This window comes from Hemicordylus capensis, chromosome 3 (assembly GCF_027244095.1).
Source record: "Hemicordylus capensis ecotype Gifberg chromosome 3, rHemCap1.1.pri, whole genome shotgun sequence".
NCBI classification, from domain to species: domain Eukaryota; kingdom Metazoa; phylum Chordata; class Lepidosauria; order Squamata; family Cordylidae; genus Hemicordylus; species Hemicordylus capensis.
The window spans coordinates 88630218-88646480 of NC_069659.1; the positions used below are offsets into that span (position 1 = coordinate 88630218).

A 16263-nucleotide genomic window follows, 5' to 3' on the forward strand; every position below is an offset into this window, starting at 1 on the left:
TATAAATCAACAGGTCTACTGACTGATTTTTCACATTAACACTCAGCTGTAATAAAATAATTGACTGGGCCTTAAATGCTTTAGGCTATGAAAGTGAAATCATCAACAACTCAGTAGAAAAGGTGAAAGAATAGTGTAAGATAAAATCTTTTAGCTTCAACATTTTCACAGGATAAATTATTTCCCTTTCTAAGGTGCAACTTGGAAGTTCTTCTCTGCAATACATTTATTATCTGTTACTAATTGCTAGAAGTTCTGAAGCAAGCTTGATTACAAAACAGCTCAGTACTCCCCCTTCTCACACAGGAGAAGAGAAGAATGCATACAGAAGCAGCAGCCAATACTGTAACCCTCTTCTCCCCTTCCTTAACTTAAGGCCCAGTTTACACAAGATGCAGCCCATGGGGAAATTCCCTACCTAAGCTTTCCACACATGCCAGGTCATGTTTAAATTCACTCATCATGGGCCCTGGCCCACTGCATATTAACTTTAACAAGCCAGCAATTGCTAGCTTGGACACACATGCAAATGTACAAGCGCACACAGTACGTGCATTTAAACAAGACCATCAAAAACATGCATGGATAAGGGTTTTCCGCTTGAACTATGTTCTATATAAATCAGGATCTTGTGATCTTTCACTCTAGTTCTCCAAACTCATTTTTTGGAGATCAAACACTATTCCATTTAAGAACAGGTTTGCAGAGCAAAAACAGAACACCCATAAAATGGTAAGTGGGCACTGCTGTAGCAGTTTCATACATTGAGCAGGAGGTTAGAGGTTTGACTAGAAGATCTCAATGGCCCCTTCCAAATCTAAAATCCTGTTATTCTAAGTCAAAATCACTTACACTTGTCATATCCTATTATTACCTATTATTAACTGACCCCAGAATGTTTTCATGTTAAACAAAACACGACTTCACTCCCAATATAAAGATTGTTCCGTATCATTTAAAAATAGTTATGCCAATTCATCATCTATGAGGTACACATACTAAATATACATACTATGCTGGAAATCGAAGGATTGGGAAGAGTAAATACTTCAATTTTTCAACAACGTACATATGTTCTTAAATGATGCAATCTTTTATGAAAGCTAAAAATCATTAAACACAATGCCGATAAAATTTTACAAGAAGACGGCATACACTTAAAAAAAAGATCTGGATTTTTGGAAGCAGTTCGAGAAAAGTACGCAAAATTCCAATCATACGAATTTACATTTCAATGCAGTAGGCATCGTGCTTGCTTCTTAAGCACGGAAGCGACTCTTGAGAAACACATACATTATTTTGCTTTCAAAACACTACTCTTGTTAAGAAACAATCATTGAAAACATCAGAAAAACAGCAACGAAGACTCTCATAAGCACCCGAGCACAACCGACCAAGAGCACATGGTCATTAAAAATTTTCATTTCACAAAGAAGTCTAGTTAAATGCTAGGAAAACCGCTTTGCTACATACTTTAAAGAAATACATCATAATCATACACTAGTTTTGACATTCCCCAACGAGAAAGCAAAAACTTACTTTTCTGCAAGCAGCTTTTAACAAAATGGGTATACCGTGACCAGAGCTGAAAACTACATTTCCCAGAATGCCTCGTTTTCCTAATGTTAACCCTTCGGAGGGAAGAAGTAAATGAATAACATAATAAGCGAAGGATTTACTCTGCTAAATATGCAAAAGCCACATTTTAGTAATACCTTTATTTGGACCATCCAAAATCACACAAAATCTTGAGCAGCTTGTTTTCGAGTTCTTAAGAATCTTTCATCAGGCTGGATGCTAAGGTGGAAAAAACAAACCCAAAAAAACCAGGGGTGCAATTTGAGCCTGGTGAAACGGCCTCAGAAGGTCTGCATTTTATAAAAGTTAGGAGTCGGAGCAATTATGCTAACTCATGTTGATCAGCTTCACTCAGGCTGCATCCAGAGCTTCTGGGATGAATAAAATACAAGAACAACACCCCCATTTAAAAGATGTTACAACATTTTGTTGATAGAAATATTACGCAGCTTTGCTAAGAACTGTGCGCTCTGGAAACGATTAGTACTGTAAACGGAACAGAGCAAAATGCTATATGTTTATTGTGACGGACGGAGCTTGTGAGAAACAAGGAATCCACAAAGAAACAGCAACACCAGGCCAAAAATAGCTTTTAGTATTAGGGGAAGTTCTGATATGAATCGGTTACTTAGATGAGTTTTGGGGCTGATCAAAGGTCCCTTCCGTCACACTTCTGTTTTCTGCTTTCTGATAAATATGGCTGAACATCATCCCTGCTACCTGGGCAAAGAAGCATTTGTCAAGTAGTAGTGGTTCTTTTATACAGTATTTAGCAGAAGGAGAGCAGAAACAGTCTTTTCTGGTAGCTATTTCTGGTATCTTTCTTGTTTTTTGTCTATCTGTTATGAACCTCTTTGGTAAAGGGGACCATTTCCCCACTTCCTAAATAACAGCATACACATATTTTAAATAAATACGACATTTGACAAATATCAACATCGTAACAATATTTGTCATGTTGTAACAATATTTGTCAACTGTAATGTTTATTTAAAATATGTCTATGCTGTTATTCAGGAGGTGGGGAAATGGTCTCCTGTACCAAAGAGGTTCATAACAGATAGACAAAAAACAAGAAAGATATCAGAAATAGCTACCAGAAAAGACTGTTTCTGCTCTCCCGCTGCTAAATACTGTATAAAAGAACCACTATTTGACAAATACCTGTCTCCTTGTACAAGATTCTTACATTTGTAGCTACTTAAAGTAGCTACAAATGTAACAACATTGTACAAGGAGACAGAAAGAGATAGAAAAAGCTTTTTGAAAATAAAGCATATAGATATGAGTGGAGCTGCAAAAGTGGATCCTTATTTCCACAGCAAACCTTGACCACTACTATAAAATACAGAGGATATATTGTCCAGATATTTAATTACTACAAGTTATATGTACTGCGTGATATCCTAAGCAGTTAAGTAACAATGTTGTACCCACATACTATAGGCTGCAGTCCTATGCATATTTACATTTAAGTAAATTAATTGCTTAATTTGTAGGAAGAGATGCTGTACTCATGTCTATCTGGAAACAGTACTCTCTGATTTGGAGGCCCGTCCCTCAGTACTTGATGTCAGGGACTATAAATTTACACAGAGGCAAAGGAAATACACCCTGCAGTTGCTCAAGGGAACATTCATGTACTTTTATTCTTAACGTTCTGAAGTTGGGCCATTTGACAGAGCACTTTAAACAGATGTTGAGGCTATGCCCTGTTGAATGTTGGCAGGTCTGCTCTGAAGTGTGGCAGTAACCACACTTTGTGACTATGCTTTGCTCAAAGTGGGAAAAATAGCTTCATATGGTTAGAGACCAGCCCACAGCTATGTTAACCTTAAAATACCTGGGAAAATTGAATGTGGTGTAGGGGCACTGCAAAAGACAGAGCCTTGGAAGTAAATAATTACTTGGTTGAGGGGTAATAGGGGTTTCACTTTCAGGAAGTGAAACAAGGATGGTTAAGCAGAAGATGGGTACCTAGCCAACCTGCGAACAAAAAGGGTTGGCAGACTCTTTGGAGATTACTGTTACTCTTAATACACATATACCCTGGCATAGCTGTAGGAAGGGGGATAGAAAGGGAAATGGGGGGAGAGCAGAGACATCTTTAATATCTACCGGATCTAGATGGGGTCCTTCCTTCCAGCTGACTCAGACATGTGGTGGTGAGGAGTGCATGAGAATAATGTGCCAGGGTGTAGTGAGAGTGCAAGAGGTTGATGCAATGCAAGAAGAGATTGATGCCCTCTTGGGAGAGGTATTTATAGTCAGAAAATAGCCTGAAGGCATGACTTTAGTCCTTATGGGGACAATTGATAGAACTTGGGAAACTAGTGTGTTTTGAAGTGCTTGCTCCATATAAGGCTTTATTTTCTAGTACTGGTTAGGTGTTTGCTCCTGTGTGCTCCATAAAAAAAGGAATAGTGCTCCATAAAAAAAGCAATCAACTTTTCAGGTTGATTGCTGAAAGTAGCACTCTGAATAGAAATGGGAGGGGGATAATCTCTCTCTCTGGCACTACTCACCAAAAATCTTGTTAAAATGGAAAATGGGGGGGAGAAAAAGATACTGGGAAAATTGCCCTTGAGGACTTATTGTCAGCAGAGCCTCATAGTGGAGGAAGGAAGCCAGCATTCCATCACCTATGGCCTCTTTTGTACCTCTGATTTGATCTGCCCTGAATATCTGCATATGCTCAGATGCAATCAGAGGGATATCTCCCTAGTCCATTTGCAGTCCTGCAGTGACCTGGGGGCACCATGAAAATGCCTTATCAGAACATCCTGTAATTTTTGGAATACAACCAGCTAAATCTTCTCTTCTAAAAAGGCTAAGGAAATGGCTATGTTTCTGGTTTAAGGAAATGGCTATGTTTATACACAGAAGAAGCACACAAAAATGGCACTGTGAGCGAGTCTGGTAACATGTACCATGACACAAATGAAGTCTTGAGTAAGGCCCAGTGGCATTTCCAAGTAAACATGTATAGGAGTGGTCTGCACAAGGTATTTAAAGATGGAAGAGGTAATGAAAGTTAATCAAAGTGGATAATGTAGCCCAGTATTAAAATTTAGGCCTCAAAAGATTAAGGGAGCACAAAACACATTGTATAAATTATTTTATTATAACATCACTTTTAAAAAGGCATAAAAACAATCAAATTACACTAGTGTACTTGGATTTAAGTAATCCAGTTTAAATATTGAGACAAACTATTTCCAGTACTGTAATGAGATTTTATTAATATACAAGTTTTCAAGAAAATAAAGTTCTCAAAGTGGTTTGCATAACAAAAGGAAAGACACAGGCCCCTGTCTAAAAGGAATTCAGAATCTAAAATATATGTATATTGTAGTGGATTAAAGCCTTTGTCTCAGAGCAAGCTCATGTGAGGGAAAGAAATGCTGAATCATCCCTGCTTGAGCTGCCTGGCTAGGCTTCTTCTAAAATTATCCTGTAATCTGTATGTTCAAAATGCTCCCCTCCCCCTTTATCAGCAGTGATTGAAGCTTCCTGGGCTTGGGGTGGAATCCCAGGGAAAACTATTTTGCTATTGTTTAAGTAAAAAAAACCCTTCCATGTCCAAGCCTACATGTGATGAGAAAACTGATAGCTTCTGAACATTTGAGGATGTGTTTGCACCAGAGAACAGCCCCCTTACCCCCTCCTTTTCCCAAGTTAAAAACTAACTCAGAGAGGTTTGTAAAAAAAGAAAAGAAAAGAACACCACCCCCCAGTTTTATTCAATTACTACAGACTGCTCCCATCTGTGGCTTTCTCATCTTTTACATACAGTTAAAAACAGGTTGTCATTATGCACGCTTAAATGTTTAGAGAGTCTTTTGCAACATCTTAGGTAGGATGGCTTTCATCCCTAGGTAGGATAGCCCTTGAGCAGTCCATAATGCTGGGAAAAGAAAAAGGAAAGAGAAGAAAAGAATAACCAGCAGCAAGGTGGATAGATTCAATTACAACAGCAATGAATGCACCACTGGGAGATCTTAAAGGCCAAGTTGAAGACAGATCATCCTGGGGAGAATCTATCTATGTGGTTGCTAAGAATCGACACCAACTTGACAGCACTTGATCAATCAATTGGGTAGGAAGGGCATAGGCTAGTGTTTCTTGTTTTAATTACATTACAGGTAAATAACAACAGAACCTTATCAGGAATATGCAAACGCACATACCAAAGAAACAGAATTTCTAACACAAAATCTAACTTCCCTATGCTGAATTCCCTTCTCCTTGAACTCACCCAATTCCTGAGGAGAATCAAGCTTCCTGCAATCCTTTCTTTTAAGAATCTACAGAGTTATTCCATGAGAAAAACCTCCATGCTGACTTTAACCATGAGGAAGCAAAACTCCATCAGTCCTCACACTAAGCCTTTCCACACTTTTTTGGTCTCTCCAAAAAGACCGCCCTTCTTGTTCCCAGAATTCCCAGCAACCCTTCTCTAAGTCCTACCCACCTGGTGTACTGATTGGCTGCCCTGGAATTCAGCAGCGTGTCCGTCAAGACAAGGGTTCACTCCCTCTTAACTCTTTAGCGGGGAGTCTGATCACTACATATATACAAGAGAAACACAAGCAATAGTGACTGGGAGGAATGCTATGCTGGGACAGAGAGGAAGAGCTGATCTCCCCATGCTGAATACAAACAAGCACCACTTTGAAAGGTGCTTCTTTGCCCAATTAGTAGAGGATAATTCAATGGGATTTAAATCCTAAATACCTTTAACCTGGGAGGAAGCCCTATTAAACACAGTGGGAATAGTTATAAAGTAAACTAAGTAGGATTGTGCTGTTATTCCCTAAGCATGCTTAGGTACTTGCATGCTACCTTACATGTTGGAATTGCAGCCATACATATTTCACACAGAAGTATTTGTCACTGTGTTCTGTGAGCTCTACTCCCAAGGATGTAGGGCTGCAGCCTTCCGAGACCACAAGCATAGGATGTCATATGGATAACGGTCTTCCCTCGATCTACACGTGTTTAGTCTCCACATGCGCACTTTATGGAATTCACACTCTCATTATCTACTTATTTAGAAACGGGTTATTTACAAAACTTCGGCTATGAAGAGTTTTAAATGGGTTTCCTTGGAAACTCCGTGGTTTGATTTCTCTGCTGGCCGTCAGCCTCTGGCGACGGAGGCGACGCCATGGACGCCGATGCGAGACGACAGGACACACAGGCCCATCTAAACTTCCGAGGAAGCGCGCCTAGAAACCGGGCGCTTCGAATCCACCCCGTGTGCCTCGACGACGCTCTCCCCGAGTCCTGCTGACTCCTTCGCTCGGCAGAGCGGGAGGGAAGTCGCCAGGCCTGGACTGCGGCACCAGGGACAACATGGCCACTGAGTCCGGGGGAGGGGGGGCCATCCACCATCTCGGAAGAGACTTTGGGCTTTCTCCTTCGGCCTGCGGCTGACGTTATGCTCTGGAAGCTTTCCCCGAGTATGAATTCGCGGGGGGTCGATCAGAAGACCGACACGGCTACTTCTGTAAACAGAAAACACAATAATACCACTTTTCTAATTACAGATACAGAAGTGGGCGTTGCTGTGTCCTCCAGTCCAGAGTACGTTACACCGCTCAGGCTGGGCGCGCGCCGCCCACATCAACACGGCGTTCTACTCTATGGTTATCGCCGACAGCAGAGCGTCCATTCCGAGGTCGGCTCAGACCCCGCCCCCTGCTCGAACCGAGCAATCAGCGAACAGAGAGCATAAAGGAAGTGGGGGCGCCGGCCGCGTCTACTTCCGGTGTTGCATTGTAGAGCGCAGGCGAATCTGCGTCTCGGAGGAAGGCGGGGGGGTGAGCGCAGCGCGAGGCTGTCATGGCGACTAACATCGAGCAAATTTTTCGTTCCTTTGTGGTTAGTAAGTTCCGGGAGATCCAGGAGCAGCAGTTCGGCAGGTACGGGCAGCGGGTAGGAGGGTACTCGTGGCGCGCGGAGCCGGAGGGGAGGTGGGGAGCCTGGTGGGGCGAGGAGTAACGGGTGAAGCGGATGGAGTGGGGGAGGGGCACTGGCGAGAGACCGGAAGGGATGTGGAGATGGGGGGAAAGGGGGTGATAGGCCGTCGGATGGGACGGGGCTGCGGAGCGAGAGGGTGGGGCGCCTGGGGCCATGAGGCTGTGGGCAAGGCGCTCCTGCAAAAAGGAAGCGGTGGGGGAGGCCACGGGAGAGACCGGAATTGGGTCTCTGAAAGGGTCCGAAGAATAGCAAGAGAGATTGAAGAAGGGTCGCGGGGGATGGGGGGGGGGAGAAGAAATGAAGTGGTGCGGAAGGCAAACTCTGATCCGCCCTGGCTGTACAAGCCGACTTTGCGTGAGGTGTCCAGATGTGGCATTATCGGAAGTCTCGAAGTAGTTGGGTTGTTAGTGGTTGAAGAAGATGAGGAGTTCACTGGCGGGTCCTGATCCTAAACCTCTAAAGAGCCCAGGCTTACGTCATTTGCATTCTGCGCACGGCCAATCGGTGTACATATTATGTATGTTCTCACGTGCGTGTACAGTCATTTCCTTGTTATGTACAAAGTGTACGTGTGATCTGTAGTTTAAATTTTCGAGCCGTCTGGTCTCCGTATGGACCTCTAAAATGAAAGTACTGTAAGTGCAGTCATTCATATGAAAATGTGTATACAGGCACAGGTACCTGTATGTGTGTACAGTGCACTATAATACTCTGTTGCTTTGGAGAATTGGGCTGGTCTTAAGCAGGTAAAGCGTTCAGGAAAGTTAGTCGTTCATACACTGGTTTCCTCTACTGAATATAACATTAAAAAGAGGTGGTATGCTATTACATGCTATTGATTAAAGTCCTTTTTGGTGCATCGGATTAAAGTTCTTTTTGGTGCAGTTGGAAGGAAGATTTTATAGGTCTAAAAGTCCAGCATTGATTTTCTTTTCAGTGGTATGCAATTATCCTTTATTAGCATTATCTTTCTCCTTTAAATATTTATGAGTTAACTCCTTTGTGGAGAAAATGCTCATTGATGAATACTGGTAAATGTTCTCAGTAACATATTTGGGGGCTTTGGTATCTTGGTATCTCTTGGGTCACTCGTACGTAAGTGTAAATAGAGTATAGGTTATTCTGATAACTTTTGCATTTGCTGTTTTTAAGATTGGATTAAGCACTACATGAGATAAAATAAGTTGTAATGACTAATAATAATAATAATAATAATAATAATAATAATTATAATTATTATTATTATTATTATTATCATTATTCAGTTTCTATACCGCCCTTCCAAAAATGGCTCAGGGCGGTTTACATAGAGAAATAATAAATAAATAAGATGGATCCCTGTCCCCAAAGGGCTCACAATCTAAAAGAAACATAAGATACAGACCAGCAACAGTCACTGGAAGCACTGTGCTGGGGGTGGACAGGGCCAGTTACTCTCCCCCTGCTAAATAAAGAGAATCACCACGGTAAAAGGTGCCTCTTTGCCAAGTTAGCAGGGTGGAATTATTAGAATTATTATATTTTAATCCTATACAGTTTAGTATTCTCAGTGGTCTCAAAGTGATCAGAAATTTCACTGTGAAAATGCCTGATGTTTAACAGAAAGGAGGGGGTTGAGTGACACCTGACATATACCAAATGAGAGAAAGCACTAACTGGCAGACTATGAGAATTACATAAAACTTCTTGTTCTAATATATGTCAGTAAATGTGTAAAGTACAATAAATATAACATTGACTGAGATCAGTGCCATATCAGATTAGGAAGCAAACTGTCAATAGTAAGTATACAAAGAATGTGATCTTTATAAAAATAACTTCTACTTTTCCAAATGCAGTATACACTTTCTCTGTCAGTTGATAAGGTACTTGGTTCTTCCATATGATGTAGTTAAGTGCTTTGATGCAATATCCTGAATATCCTCAAAGCAATGTCAAGCACTGTTCCCTCTAAGAGGGATTTCCAGATGTTGTTGACTACTACTCCCAGAATCCCCAACTGCAGTGGTTTTTGCTTGGAGATTATGGGAGTTGTAGTCAACAACATCTGGGAATCCCTGTTAGAAGGAACACTGATTCCAAGTGCTCAATGGATTTCTGTCAGTAGTACTGTTTCATATGTCCTTAATCATGAGCATCCGGAAATCAGTACAGTAAACACATGACACTTTCATGAAGCAGCAATTTAATCCTTAAATAACTTACTGATCTCCTTGGCATATCAAATTATCACATTGATTTAGGGTACTATATTGTGAATTTTAAATTCCAGATATATGAAAACGCCAATTGGGCAGAGACTGCAATTACTAAAAAGAGATGTCATACATATTGCACCTACATTTAGGGGGCAGAACTATTGATCACTATAAAGCAGCTATTATGAAATTGTGGTTCATAAACTATGAGCTGCAAGGAAGCTTGCATCTATATATAATATAGTTAAAAATACAAAATATACATGTCAAGTATTAACATTGAAAATGTGTATATATAGCAGAAGTAGAATTTGCATTGACTTGCACACATGTCCTAAAAAACAATTTTAACTAATTTCTTATTTGGATGTTGGGGGAAATGGTATGCATTAAAAAGATTCTACATTGGAGGTAATACTGTATTAATATCAGTCCAGCTGTATCTATGCCATACCACCTAGTGCATGTCAAAAGAAATTTAATATTCTCAGAATGATCAACAAAATGCTGTGCTAAAAGGACATTCAGATTCCTATTTTTAATCCTACTCTTGTGCTCTAAATCCCAATTTCTAACAGTTGCATAGTTTTATCTACATCAGTCTGTGTTAAGTAAACAACATTGGTTTTATTACTTGTAAAAGCATTCATCTTCCATTGTCAATTAAATTATGAAAAAATGTTAGACCGTGCATAAGATGTCACAAGGAAAATTATCTACAATTTTACACATTTATTTTTCTATATAACTTTTCATTAAAATAATCCCAAAGTGGTTTACAATATAATTAAAACAATGCACAGTTAAAATATAAAAAGGACAGATATAAAATATAAACATAATATCTCTGTTTAAAAGTTTAAAAACCTATATTAAACATTAACACAAAAAACACAAAGCAGCAGTAAAAACTGTACTCTCATATAAAAGCCTGGATGAAGAGCCACATTTTTACTTGTTTTCTAAAAACTATAATGGAGGCTGGGGAGGCAGATGTCAGCTGGGAAAACATTCCAAAGCCTGGGGGCAATGACTGAGAAGGCCCTGTCCTATGTGTTCAACGATCGAGCCCCTTTCACTGTCTGCACGCAAGCAGAGCCCCCTCCTATGATTTTGTCAAGCAGGCAGAAACCCTTGGGAACAGGTGGTCCTTAAAATATCCAGGGCCCAAACCATTAAGGGCTTTAAAAGTCAAAACCCGCACCTTGAATTGGACTTGGAAACAAATTGGTAGCCAGCGCAGCTCTTTCAAAATGGGTGTAGTATGATCCTAGCAGGTGGCTCCAGATAAAATCCTAGCTTCTGCATTTTGCATTAGTTACAGTTTGCGGATATTCTTCAAGGGCATGCAGTAATGCGCTATATTCCACACAGAGCATATTACAGTAATCTAGCTGTGACATGACTAAGGCGTGGGTAACTGTGGTCATATCTGCTTCTCGAGAAAGGGATGCAGCTGGTGCATTCACCGAAGCTGTGCAAAAGCACCTTTGGCACCACCTCCACTTGAGCACCCAAATGCAGATCTGGGTCCACCAGTAAACCCAAGCTGTGCACTTGCTCTTTCAAGGGGATTGCGACCCCATCCAGAACTGGTCGAATCTCAGTTGGCTCTCCTACTGACCAACAGCACCTTGTCTTGTCTGGATTCAGTCTCACTTTACTAGCCTGTCTCCCAGCCCATTCAGGTCATCCACTGCCTTCCTAGGACCAAGTGATAAGGAGAGATAGAATTGAGTATCATCTGTATATTGCTTGACAATTAAGTGCAAGTTCCTGGATGACCTCTCCCAGCGGTTTCATGTAGATGTTGAACAGCGTGGGGGCAAAACTGAACCCTGCAGGGCCCCACAAGCCAATGGCCAAGGAGCTGAGGAGTAGTTCCTCAGCACCACCTTCTGGACCCTTGCCCCAAGAAAAGGTAGAAGCCACTCCAAAGCAGTGTTTCCAGTCCCCATTCTCAAGAGGCGGTCCAGAAAGATATCAAGGTCGGTGGTATTGAATGCAGCAGAACCAACAGGGACATACTCCTCCTGTCAGGTTCCCAGCGTAAGTCATCCACTAAGGCAACCAAAGCAGGTTTCAGTCTCATATCCAGGATGGAAGCTAGATTGAAAGGGATCTAGATAATCTGTATCATCCAAGACCCTCTGCAGCTGATACGCCACCACATGCTCTCTCACTTTGCCCCAAAAGGGAAGGTTAGAAACAGGTCTGTAATTATTCAGGTTGAAGGAGTCAAGGGAGGGCTTTTTAAAATAGTGGTCTTACCACCGCTTCCTTGAGGCATGATGGCATCCTGCCTTCCCTTAATGAAACATTGATAGTCTCCAACTACCTGCCCATACTCTCCACGGCAGATTTTATTAACTATAAAGGGCAAAGGTCTAGAGTGCACAACAGTGCCTGCACACTGTCCAGGATCTTGTCCATCCTCAGGCTCCACCAATTGAAAAGATTCCAACACAATAGGACCAGATAGTACCCAAGGCACATCTGCCGGAACAGCCCAAATCCTGGAGTCTAAATCAGCACGGATGTGAGTGACTTTATCTGCAAAGTGGCAAGCAAACTGGTCATCAGTGTTCTCTCTAAATTTTTTCATCTCTGTGCGGAATGAGTTATATTCTGGGCGGCAGTATCAAGGCAGTGTGCGCACACATGCATTCAGAGTGGGGCCTTCCTGATTTAACCTGAGTGGGATCTAAAATTAACTGAGCAGACATCAGAAAATGTGTGATCACGCGCACACCTTAGAGGGAACAGTGCTGGTCACAGTGGGATATAGATGGTTCCTTCCCCATTACATGGGAATGTGTGAAGCAATAACTTTGCTATAGGAAAAAGCTCAGCTGGCCTACACTGAGCAAATGCAATGGAGGCAAATAAATTATATTTCTTCTCCACCCCCACGGAGTAGTCCTAAAAATGGGTTCTAGCTCATGTTTGATCAAATTAGTCACAACTCTCCCTCTACCATTGTTCCAGCCATCGTCAGAGTTGTTTCATTGCCCTAAGCTCCTCAGAAAACCAGGAAGCAGAATGGGTTCCACCAAGCCAGAGAGGGCATTTAGGAGCGATGGTATCAATAACCTCGGCTGTCTCCATCTTCCAGAGATTCACCAGGGTCTCGACAGTGTAAACACTGGAAACTCCCCGAGGTCTGTCTAGAAACCAAGTGGTTCCTTAAACCACCGGGGACGGACCATTCTAATTGGTCCACCACCCCTGCAGCGGGTAGATGGAGCAGTCAAACTAAACCCCACCAGATAATGATCTGTCCATGACAAGGGAGTTATCTCAAACTCCTCCACCTCCAGATCATTCATTCCCTGGTCAGCAAAAACCAGATCCAAAGTATTTTCCTGCCACGTGGATAGAGCCCAGTACCAATTGAAATAGGCCCATGGTTGCCATGATAGCCATGAAGTCCTGAGCCGCCCCTACTAGGGCGGCGGGGGGCCCCTCAGGATTGACATTGAAGTCCTCCAAGACAATAAGTCTGGGGGAACCCAATGCCACCTCTGAAACCACACCTGTCAGCTCAGGTAGGGAGACTGAAATGTATTGGGGTGGACAGTACACCAATAGAATCTCCAACCTATCTCAGAGGCCCACCCTCAAGGACAAACACTCAAAATCTGGAGATTGCCTAACCAGGCACCTGGAAAAGGGAAAGATGACCGCAACTCCCCCTCTCTAACCCTCAAGGCAGGGCTGCTGCAGGATCAGCAAACATGGAAGACAAAGCTGAGAGAGACCAAATCCACCTGCCTCATCCAACCAGGTCTCCATCACACATACCTCTCGCCGCCGTGCGCGCGCGCCCCGCCTACGTCACACGCACGCTGCATGTGACATAGGCGGCATGCGCATGGCGTCGACAGGCGCGCGCGCCGCTACGCACGCATGCGTGCTCCTATTACTGCAACTTCCGGGCAACGACGGGGGCAGGGGCGGCAGGGAGGACTGCTGCCGCCCCCAAAACTTTGATTTAAACCGCAGCGCCGGAGGGGGAAGAGCGGCGGGAGGGGTAAGTTCTACTCCCCCGCCCTTAAAGGTAGACCCCCCCTCAGTGCCGGACCGCTGGACAGGTCCGGTTCCGAACCGGTTCGTAGGCCTCCAACATGGCCTCCGGACTGGGTCGTGCACATCCCTACCCAGTTACAGATCAGATTACGGATGTGGATGATATTAGCACTTAGCACTTACATTTATATACCGCTTTATAGCTGAAGCTCTCTAAGCGGTTTACAATGATTTAGCATATTGCCCCCAACATTCTGGGTACTCATTTTACCGACCTCGGAAGGATGGAAGGCTGAGTCAACCTTGAGCCCCTGGTCAGGATCAAACTTGTAACCTTCTGGTTACAGGGCGGCAGTTTTACCACTGCGCCACCAGGGGCTCTTACCATATATTGTACTATATATGTTTATATTGGTAAACAGAGCAGTAGTTCTTTCGTTGTTCAATAGTGATTAGTATCAGAATTTGGTACTTAGTGATTTTTTAAAACACGAACTTTATTAAGTAGAATTTCCTCCCAAAACAAGATAAAGTATTATAGCTGAAAAGAGCCATTTAAATTTCTTTCTATTCATTTCATTAAAAATATAGCAAAACAGCACACACTAATAGCGAAATACTATACTTTTTACATTAATGTATTATGAAACAAGTGAGTATTGAACTTGTGGATTATCAAATTCTACCAGTTAAGTAAACTCTTTTTTAAAAAAAAGTTGTTCGTTAGGTTGTAACTGTGGTAATAACTATCACGGTAATAGAATTCTGTACAATATTTTAAGAAATTATTTATGAATAGACTTGAAACTGTAATAATTAGCAAATATACATATGTTTGACTCTCAATATTTGTTTAATGTTTTCATATATTACCTTTATGTATTTAATGAATACTAATATGATGTGTTTAATGTATATCTAAGCTCAAAATTCTTTGACTGTTTTTCTTGATTAGTGAAAAAGTAGGAGGTCAACAGAATGGTGAAATAAACTCATCTGAGCAAATAAGCCCTTCGGATGATACAATTGCATCTATTGGGAACCTTCAGAATGATCCACTAGTGCAGAAGATAGAACAAGTATTATCAGAAGTCTTAGGTGCAGAGTCACAGTACAAACCAGGTAAATGGAAAATATAAGCTTTGTGTATGAGTTTCTTTAAATGTGAATTCTCAGTTTTAAGATTTTTTAAAGGATAGTACTTTGGGGTATTTATTTCTGTGCTTTGCCTTCTTTTAAATATTACAGTTATGTTTTTAAAATGTTTTTCACAGTTCTGTTTTTTAAAGATATTTGTTAAACATAAATAGACATATTTAAAAATCTCTTCCATTTTGCTATACAAACATGAGTTAAATGGTGAGGCTTGTTATTTAAGGAAGCTGTCTGCTGTAGAACAAATGTTGCAATTTGTAGAATTTGCTGGAAATAAGTATTTTCACCTAAAGTTATGTTAAGGTTACAGTCCTATGCATACTCACTAGGGAGTAAGCCAAACTAAACTGATTGGAACTTGTTTTTGAGTAAACAGGTTTAGGATTGGGTTGCAATTATAAAATTAATTTATAAATTATAAATCAAGTTTAACTCTGGGCAGCATCCAGACTAGCCATGACTGAGCTCCATTGAAATCAATGTAACAAATAGATGACTAATTTAAGTCCATTAATTTCTATAGGATTAGTTTGGATGCAGTCCTCTGATTATAGTAACATGATTTAGTGTGAATATGCTCATTAGAAAGTCAATACAAGCTTTCCTACGTATTTAAAAATGAAATGATACTGTGTGCACTTCATACACTAATCATCTTTAGCATCAAAGCACATTCTTATAGGGCTTTAGAAACTATACAACAAAACACATAGTTCAGTGGTGTGTTTGTCAACTGTTGTGCTAAGTAATTCTGCAAAAAAAATAGTAGGAGTCTAATCTTTTATAAGAAGAATATTTTTTAATCTTTGAACATAAATTTTTTATTTTTCAAAAATATTTATTTCTCTTCTGCAGAACATTGATTTTCTGAATGGCAAAGTTAGAAATATGATTCCTTAGGTGAAACAAGCCAGGTGTTTCTGTAGCTAAATGATAGCACTAATTAGAGGGCAGACTAAAGGAGTCTTAGATAGATGTCCTTATATCTATGTATAAGGCAGACTAAAAGACATCTTATATAGATGTCCGTTCCAGAACTGAAATGGCTCTGCATATTCTGGTATCTTTTAAAATAAAAATAAAATTGCAGTGTCCAACCCAGTTCTGCTTAGTAAATCAGAAACTGAATTTGAACTGAGATTCTGAACACTTCTGAGTTATTTTTTTAAAACAAATGAAATTTTCACTAAAACAATATGAGGGTGATTGTTGGATTTGAAACTGTGATTGCTTGTGCTAAATCAGAAACTGTGCACAGCTGCAGTGAAGTGCCTGAGTTATGCCAGTCATGTGTTTAGGAGATCAGGGTTCTAAATGC

At 41.1% G+C, this 16263-nt stretch overlaps 2 protein-coding genes and 1 long non-coding RNA gene across 12 annotated transcripts in view; 1 reads left to right on the top strand and 2 right to left on the bottom strand.

Moving 5' to 3' along the window:
* The window catches only part of GART (phosphoribosylglycinamide formyltransferase, phosphoribosylglycinamide synthetase, phosphoribosylaminoimidazole synthetase), a 43496-nt gene extending 41667 nt beyond the window's left edge, over window positions 1-1829 (bottom strand). Inside the window, exon 1 of one of the 4 annotated variants that reach the window (XM_053310711.1) lies at window positions 1716-1829. In XM_053310711.1, the coding sequence (XP_053166686.1) occupies window positions 1716-1730 (15 nt within the window). In that variant the 5' untranslated portion in view covers window positions 1731-1829. The other 3 variants (XM_053310712.1, XM_053310713.1, XM_053310710.1) reach the window with 3 other exon arrangements.
* Window positions 1830-4681: 2852 nt separating this feature from the next.
* On the bottom strand, window positions 4682-7197 carry LOC128351302 (uncharacterized). The gene is made up of 2 exons (XR_008319696.1): window positions 6053-7197; window positions 4682-5485 (listed from the first exon to the last, which is right to left on the bottom strand). It is a non-coding gene; the product is annotated as an uncharacterized LOC128351302 (long non-coding RNA).
* A 162-nt stretch (window positions 7198-7359) lies between these two features.
* SON (SON DNA and RNA binding protein) overlaps window positions 7360-16263 on the top strand; it is a 51849-nt gene continuing 42945 nt past the window's right edge. For all 7 annotated transcript variants that reach the window (XR_008319656.1, XR_008319657.1, XM_053310596.1 and 4 more), the window contains exons 1-2: window positions 7360-7505; window positions 14746-14912. Coding sequence is in view for 5 of the 7 variants with exons in the window: in XM_053310596.1 (XP_053166571.1) it covers window positions 7426-7505; window positions 14746-14912 (247 nt within the window). In the remaining 2 variants the exon portion in view is untranslated. The remainder of the gene's footprint in view (window positions 7506-14745; window positions 14913-16263) is intronic.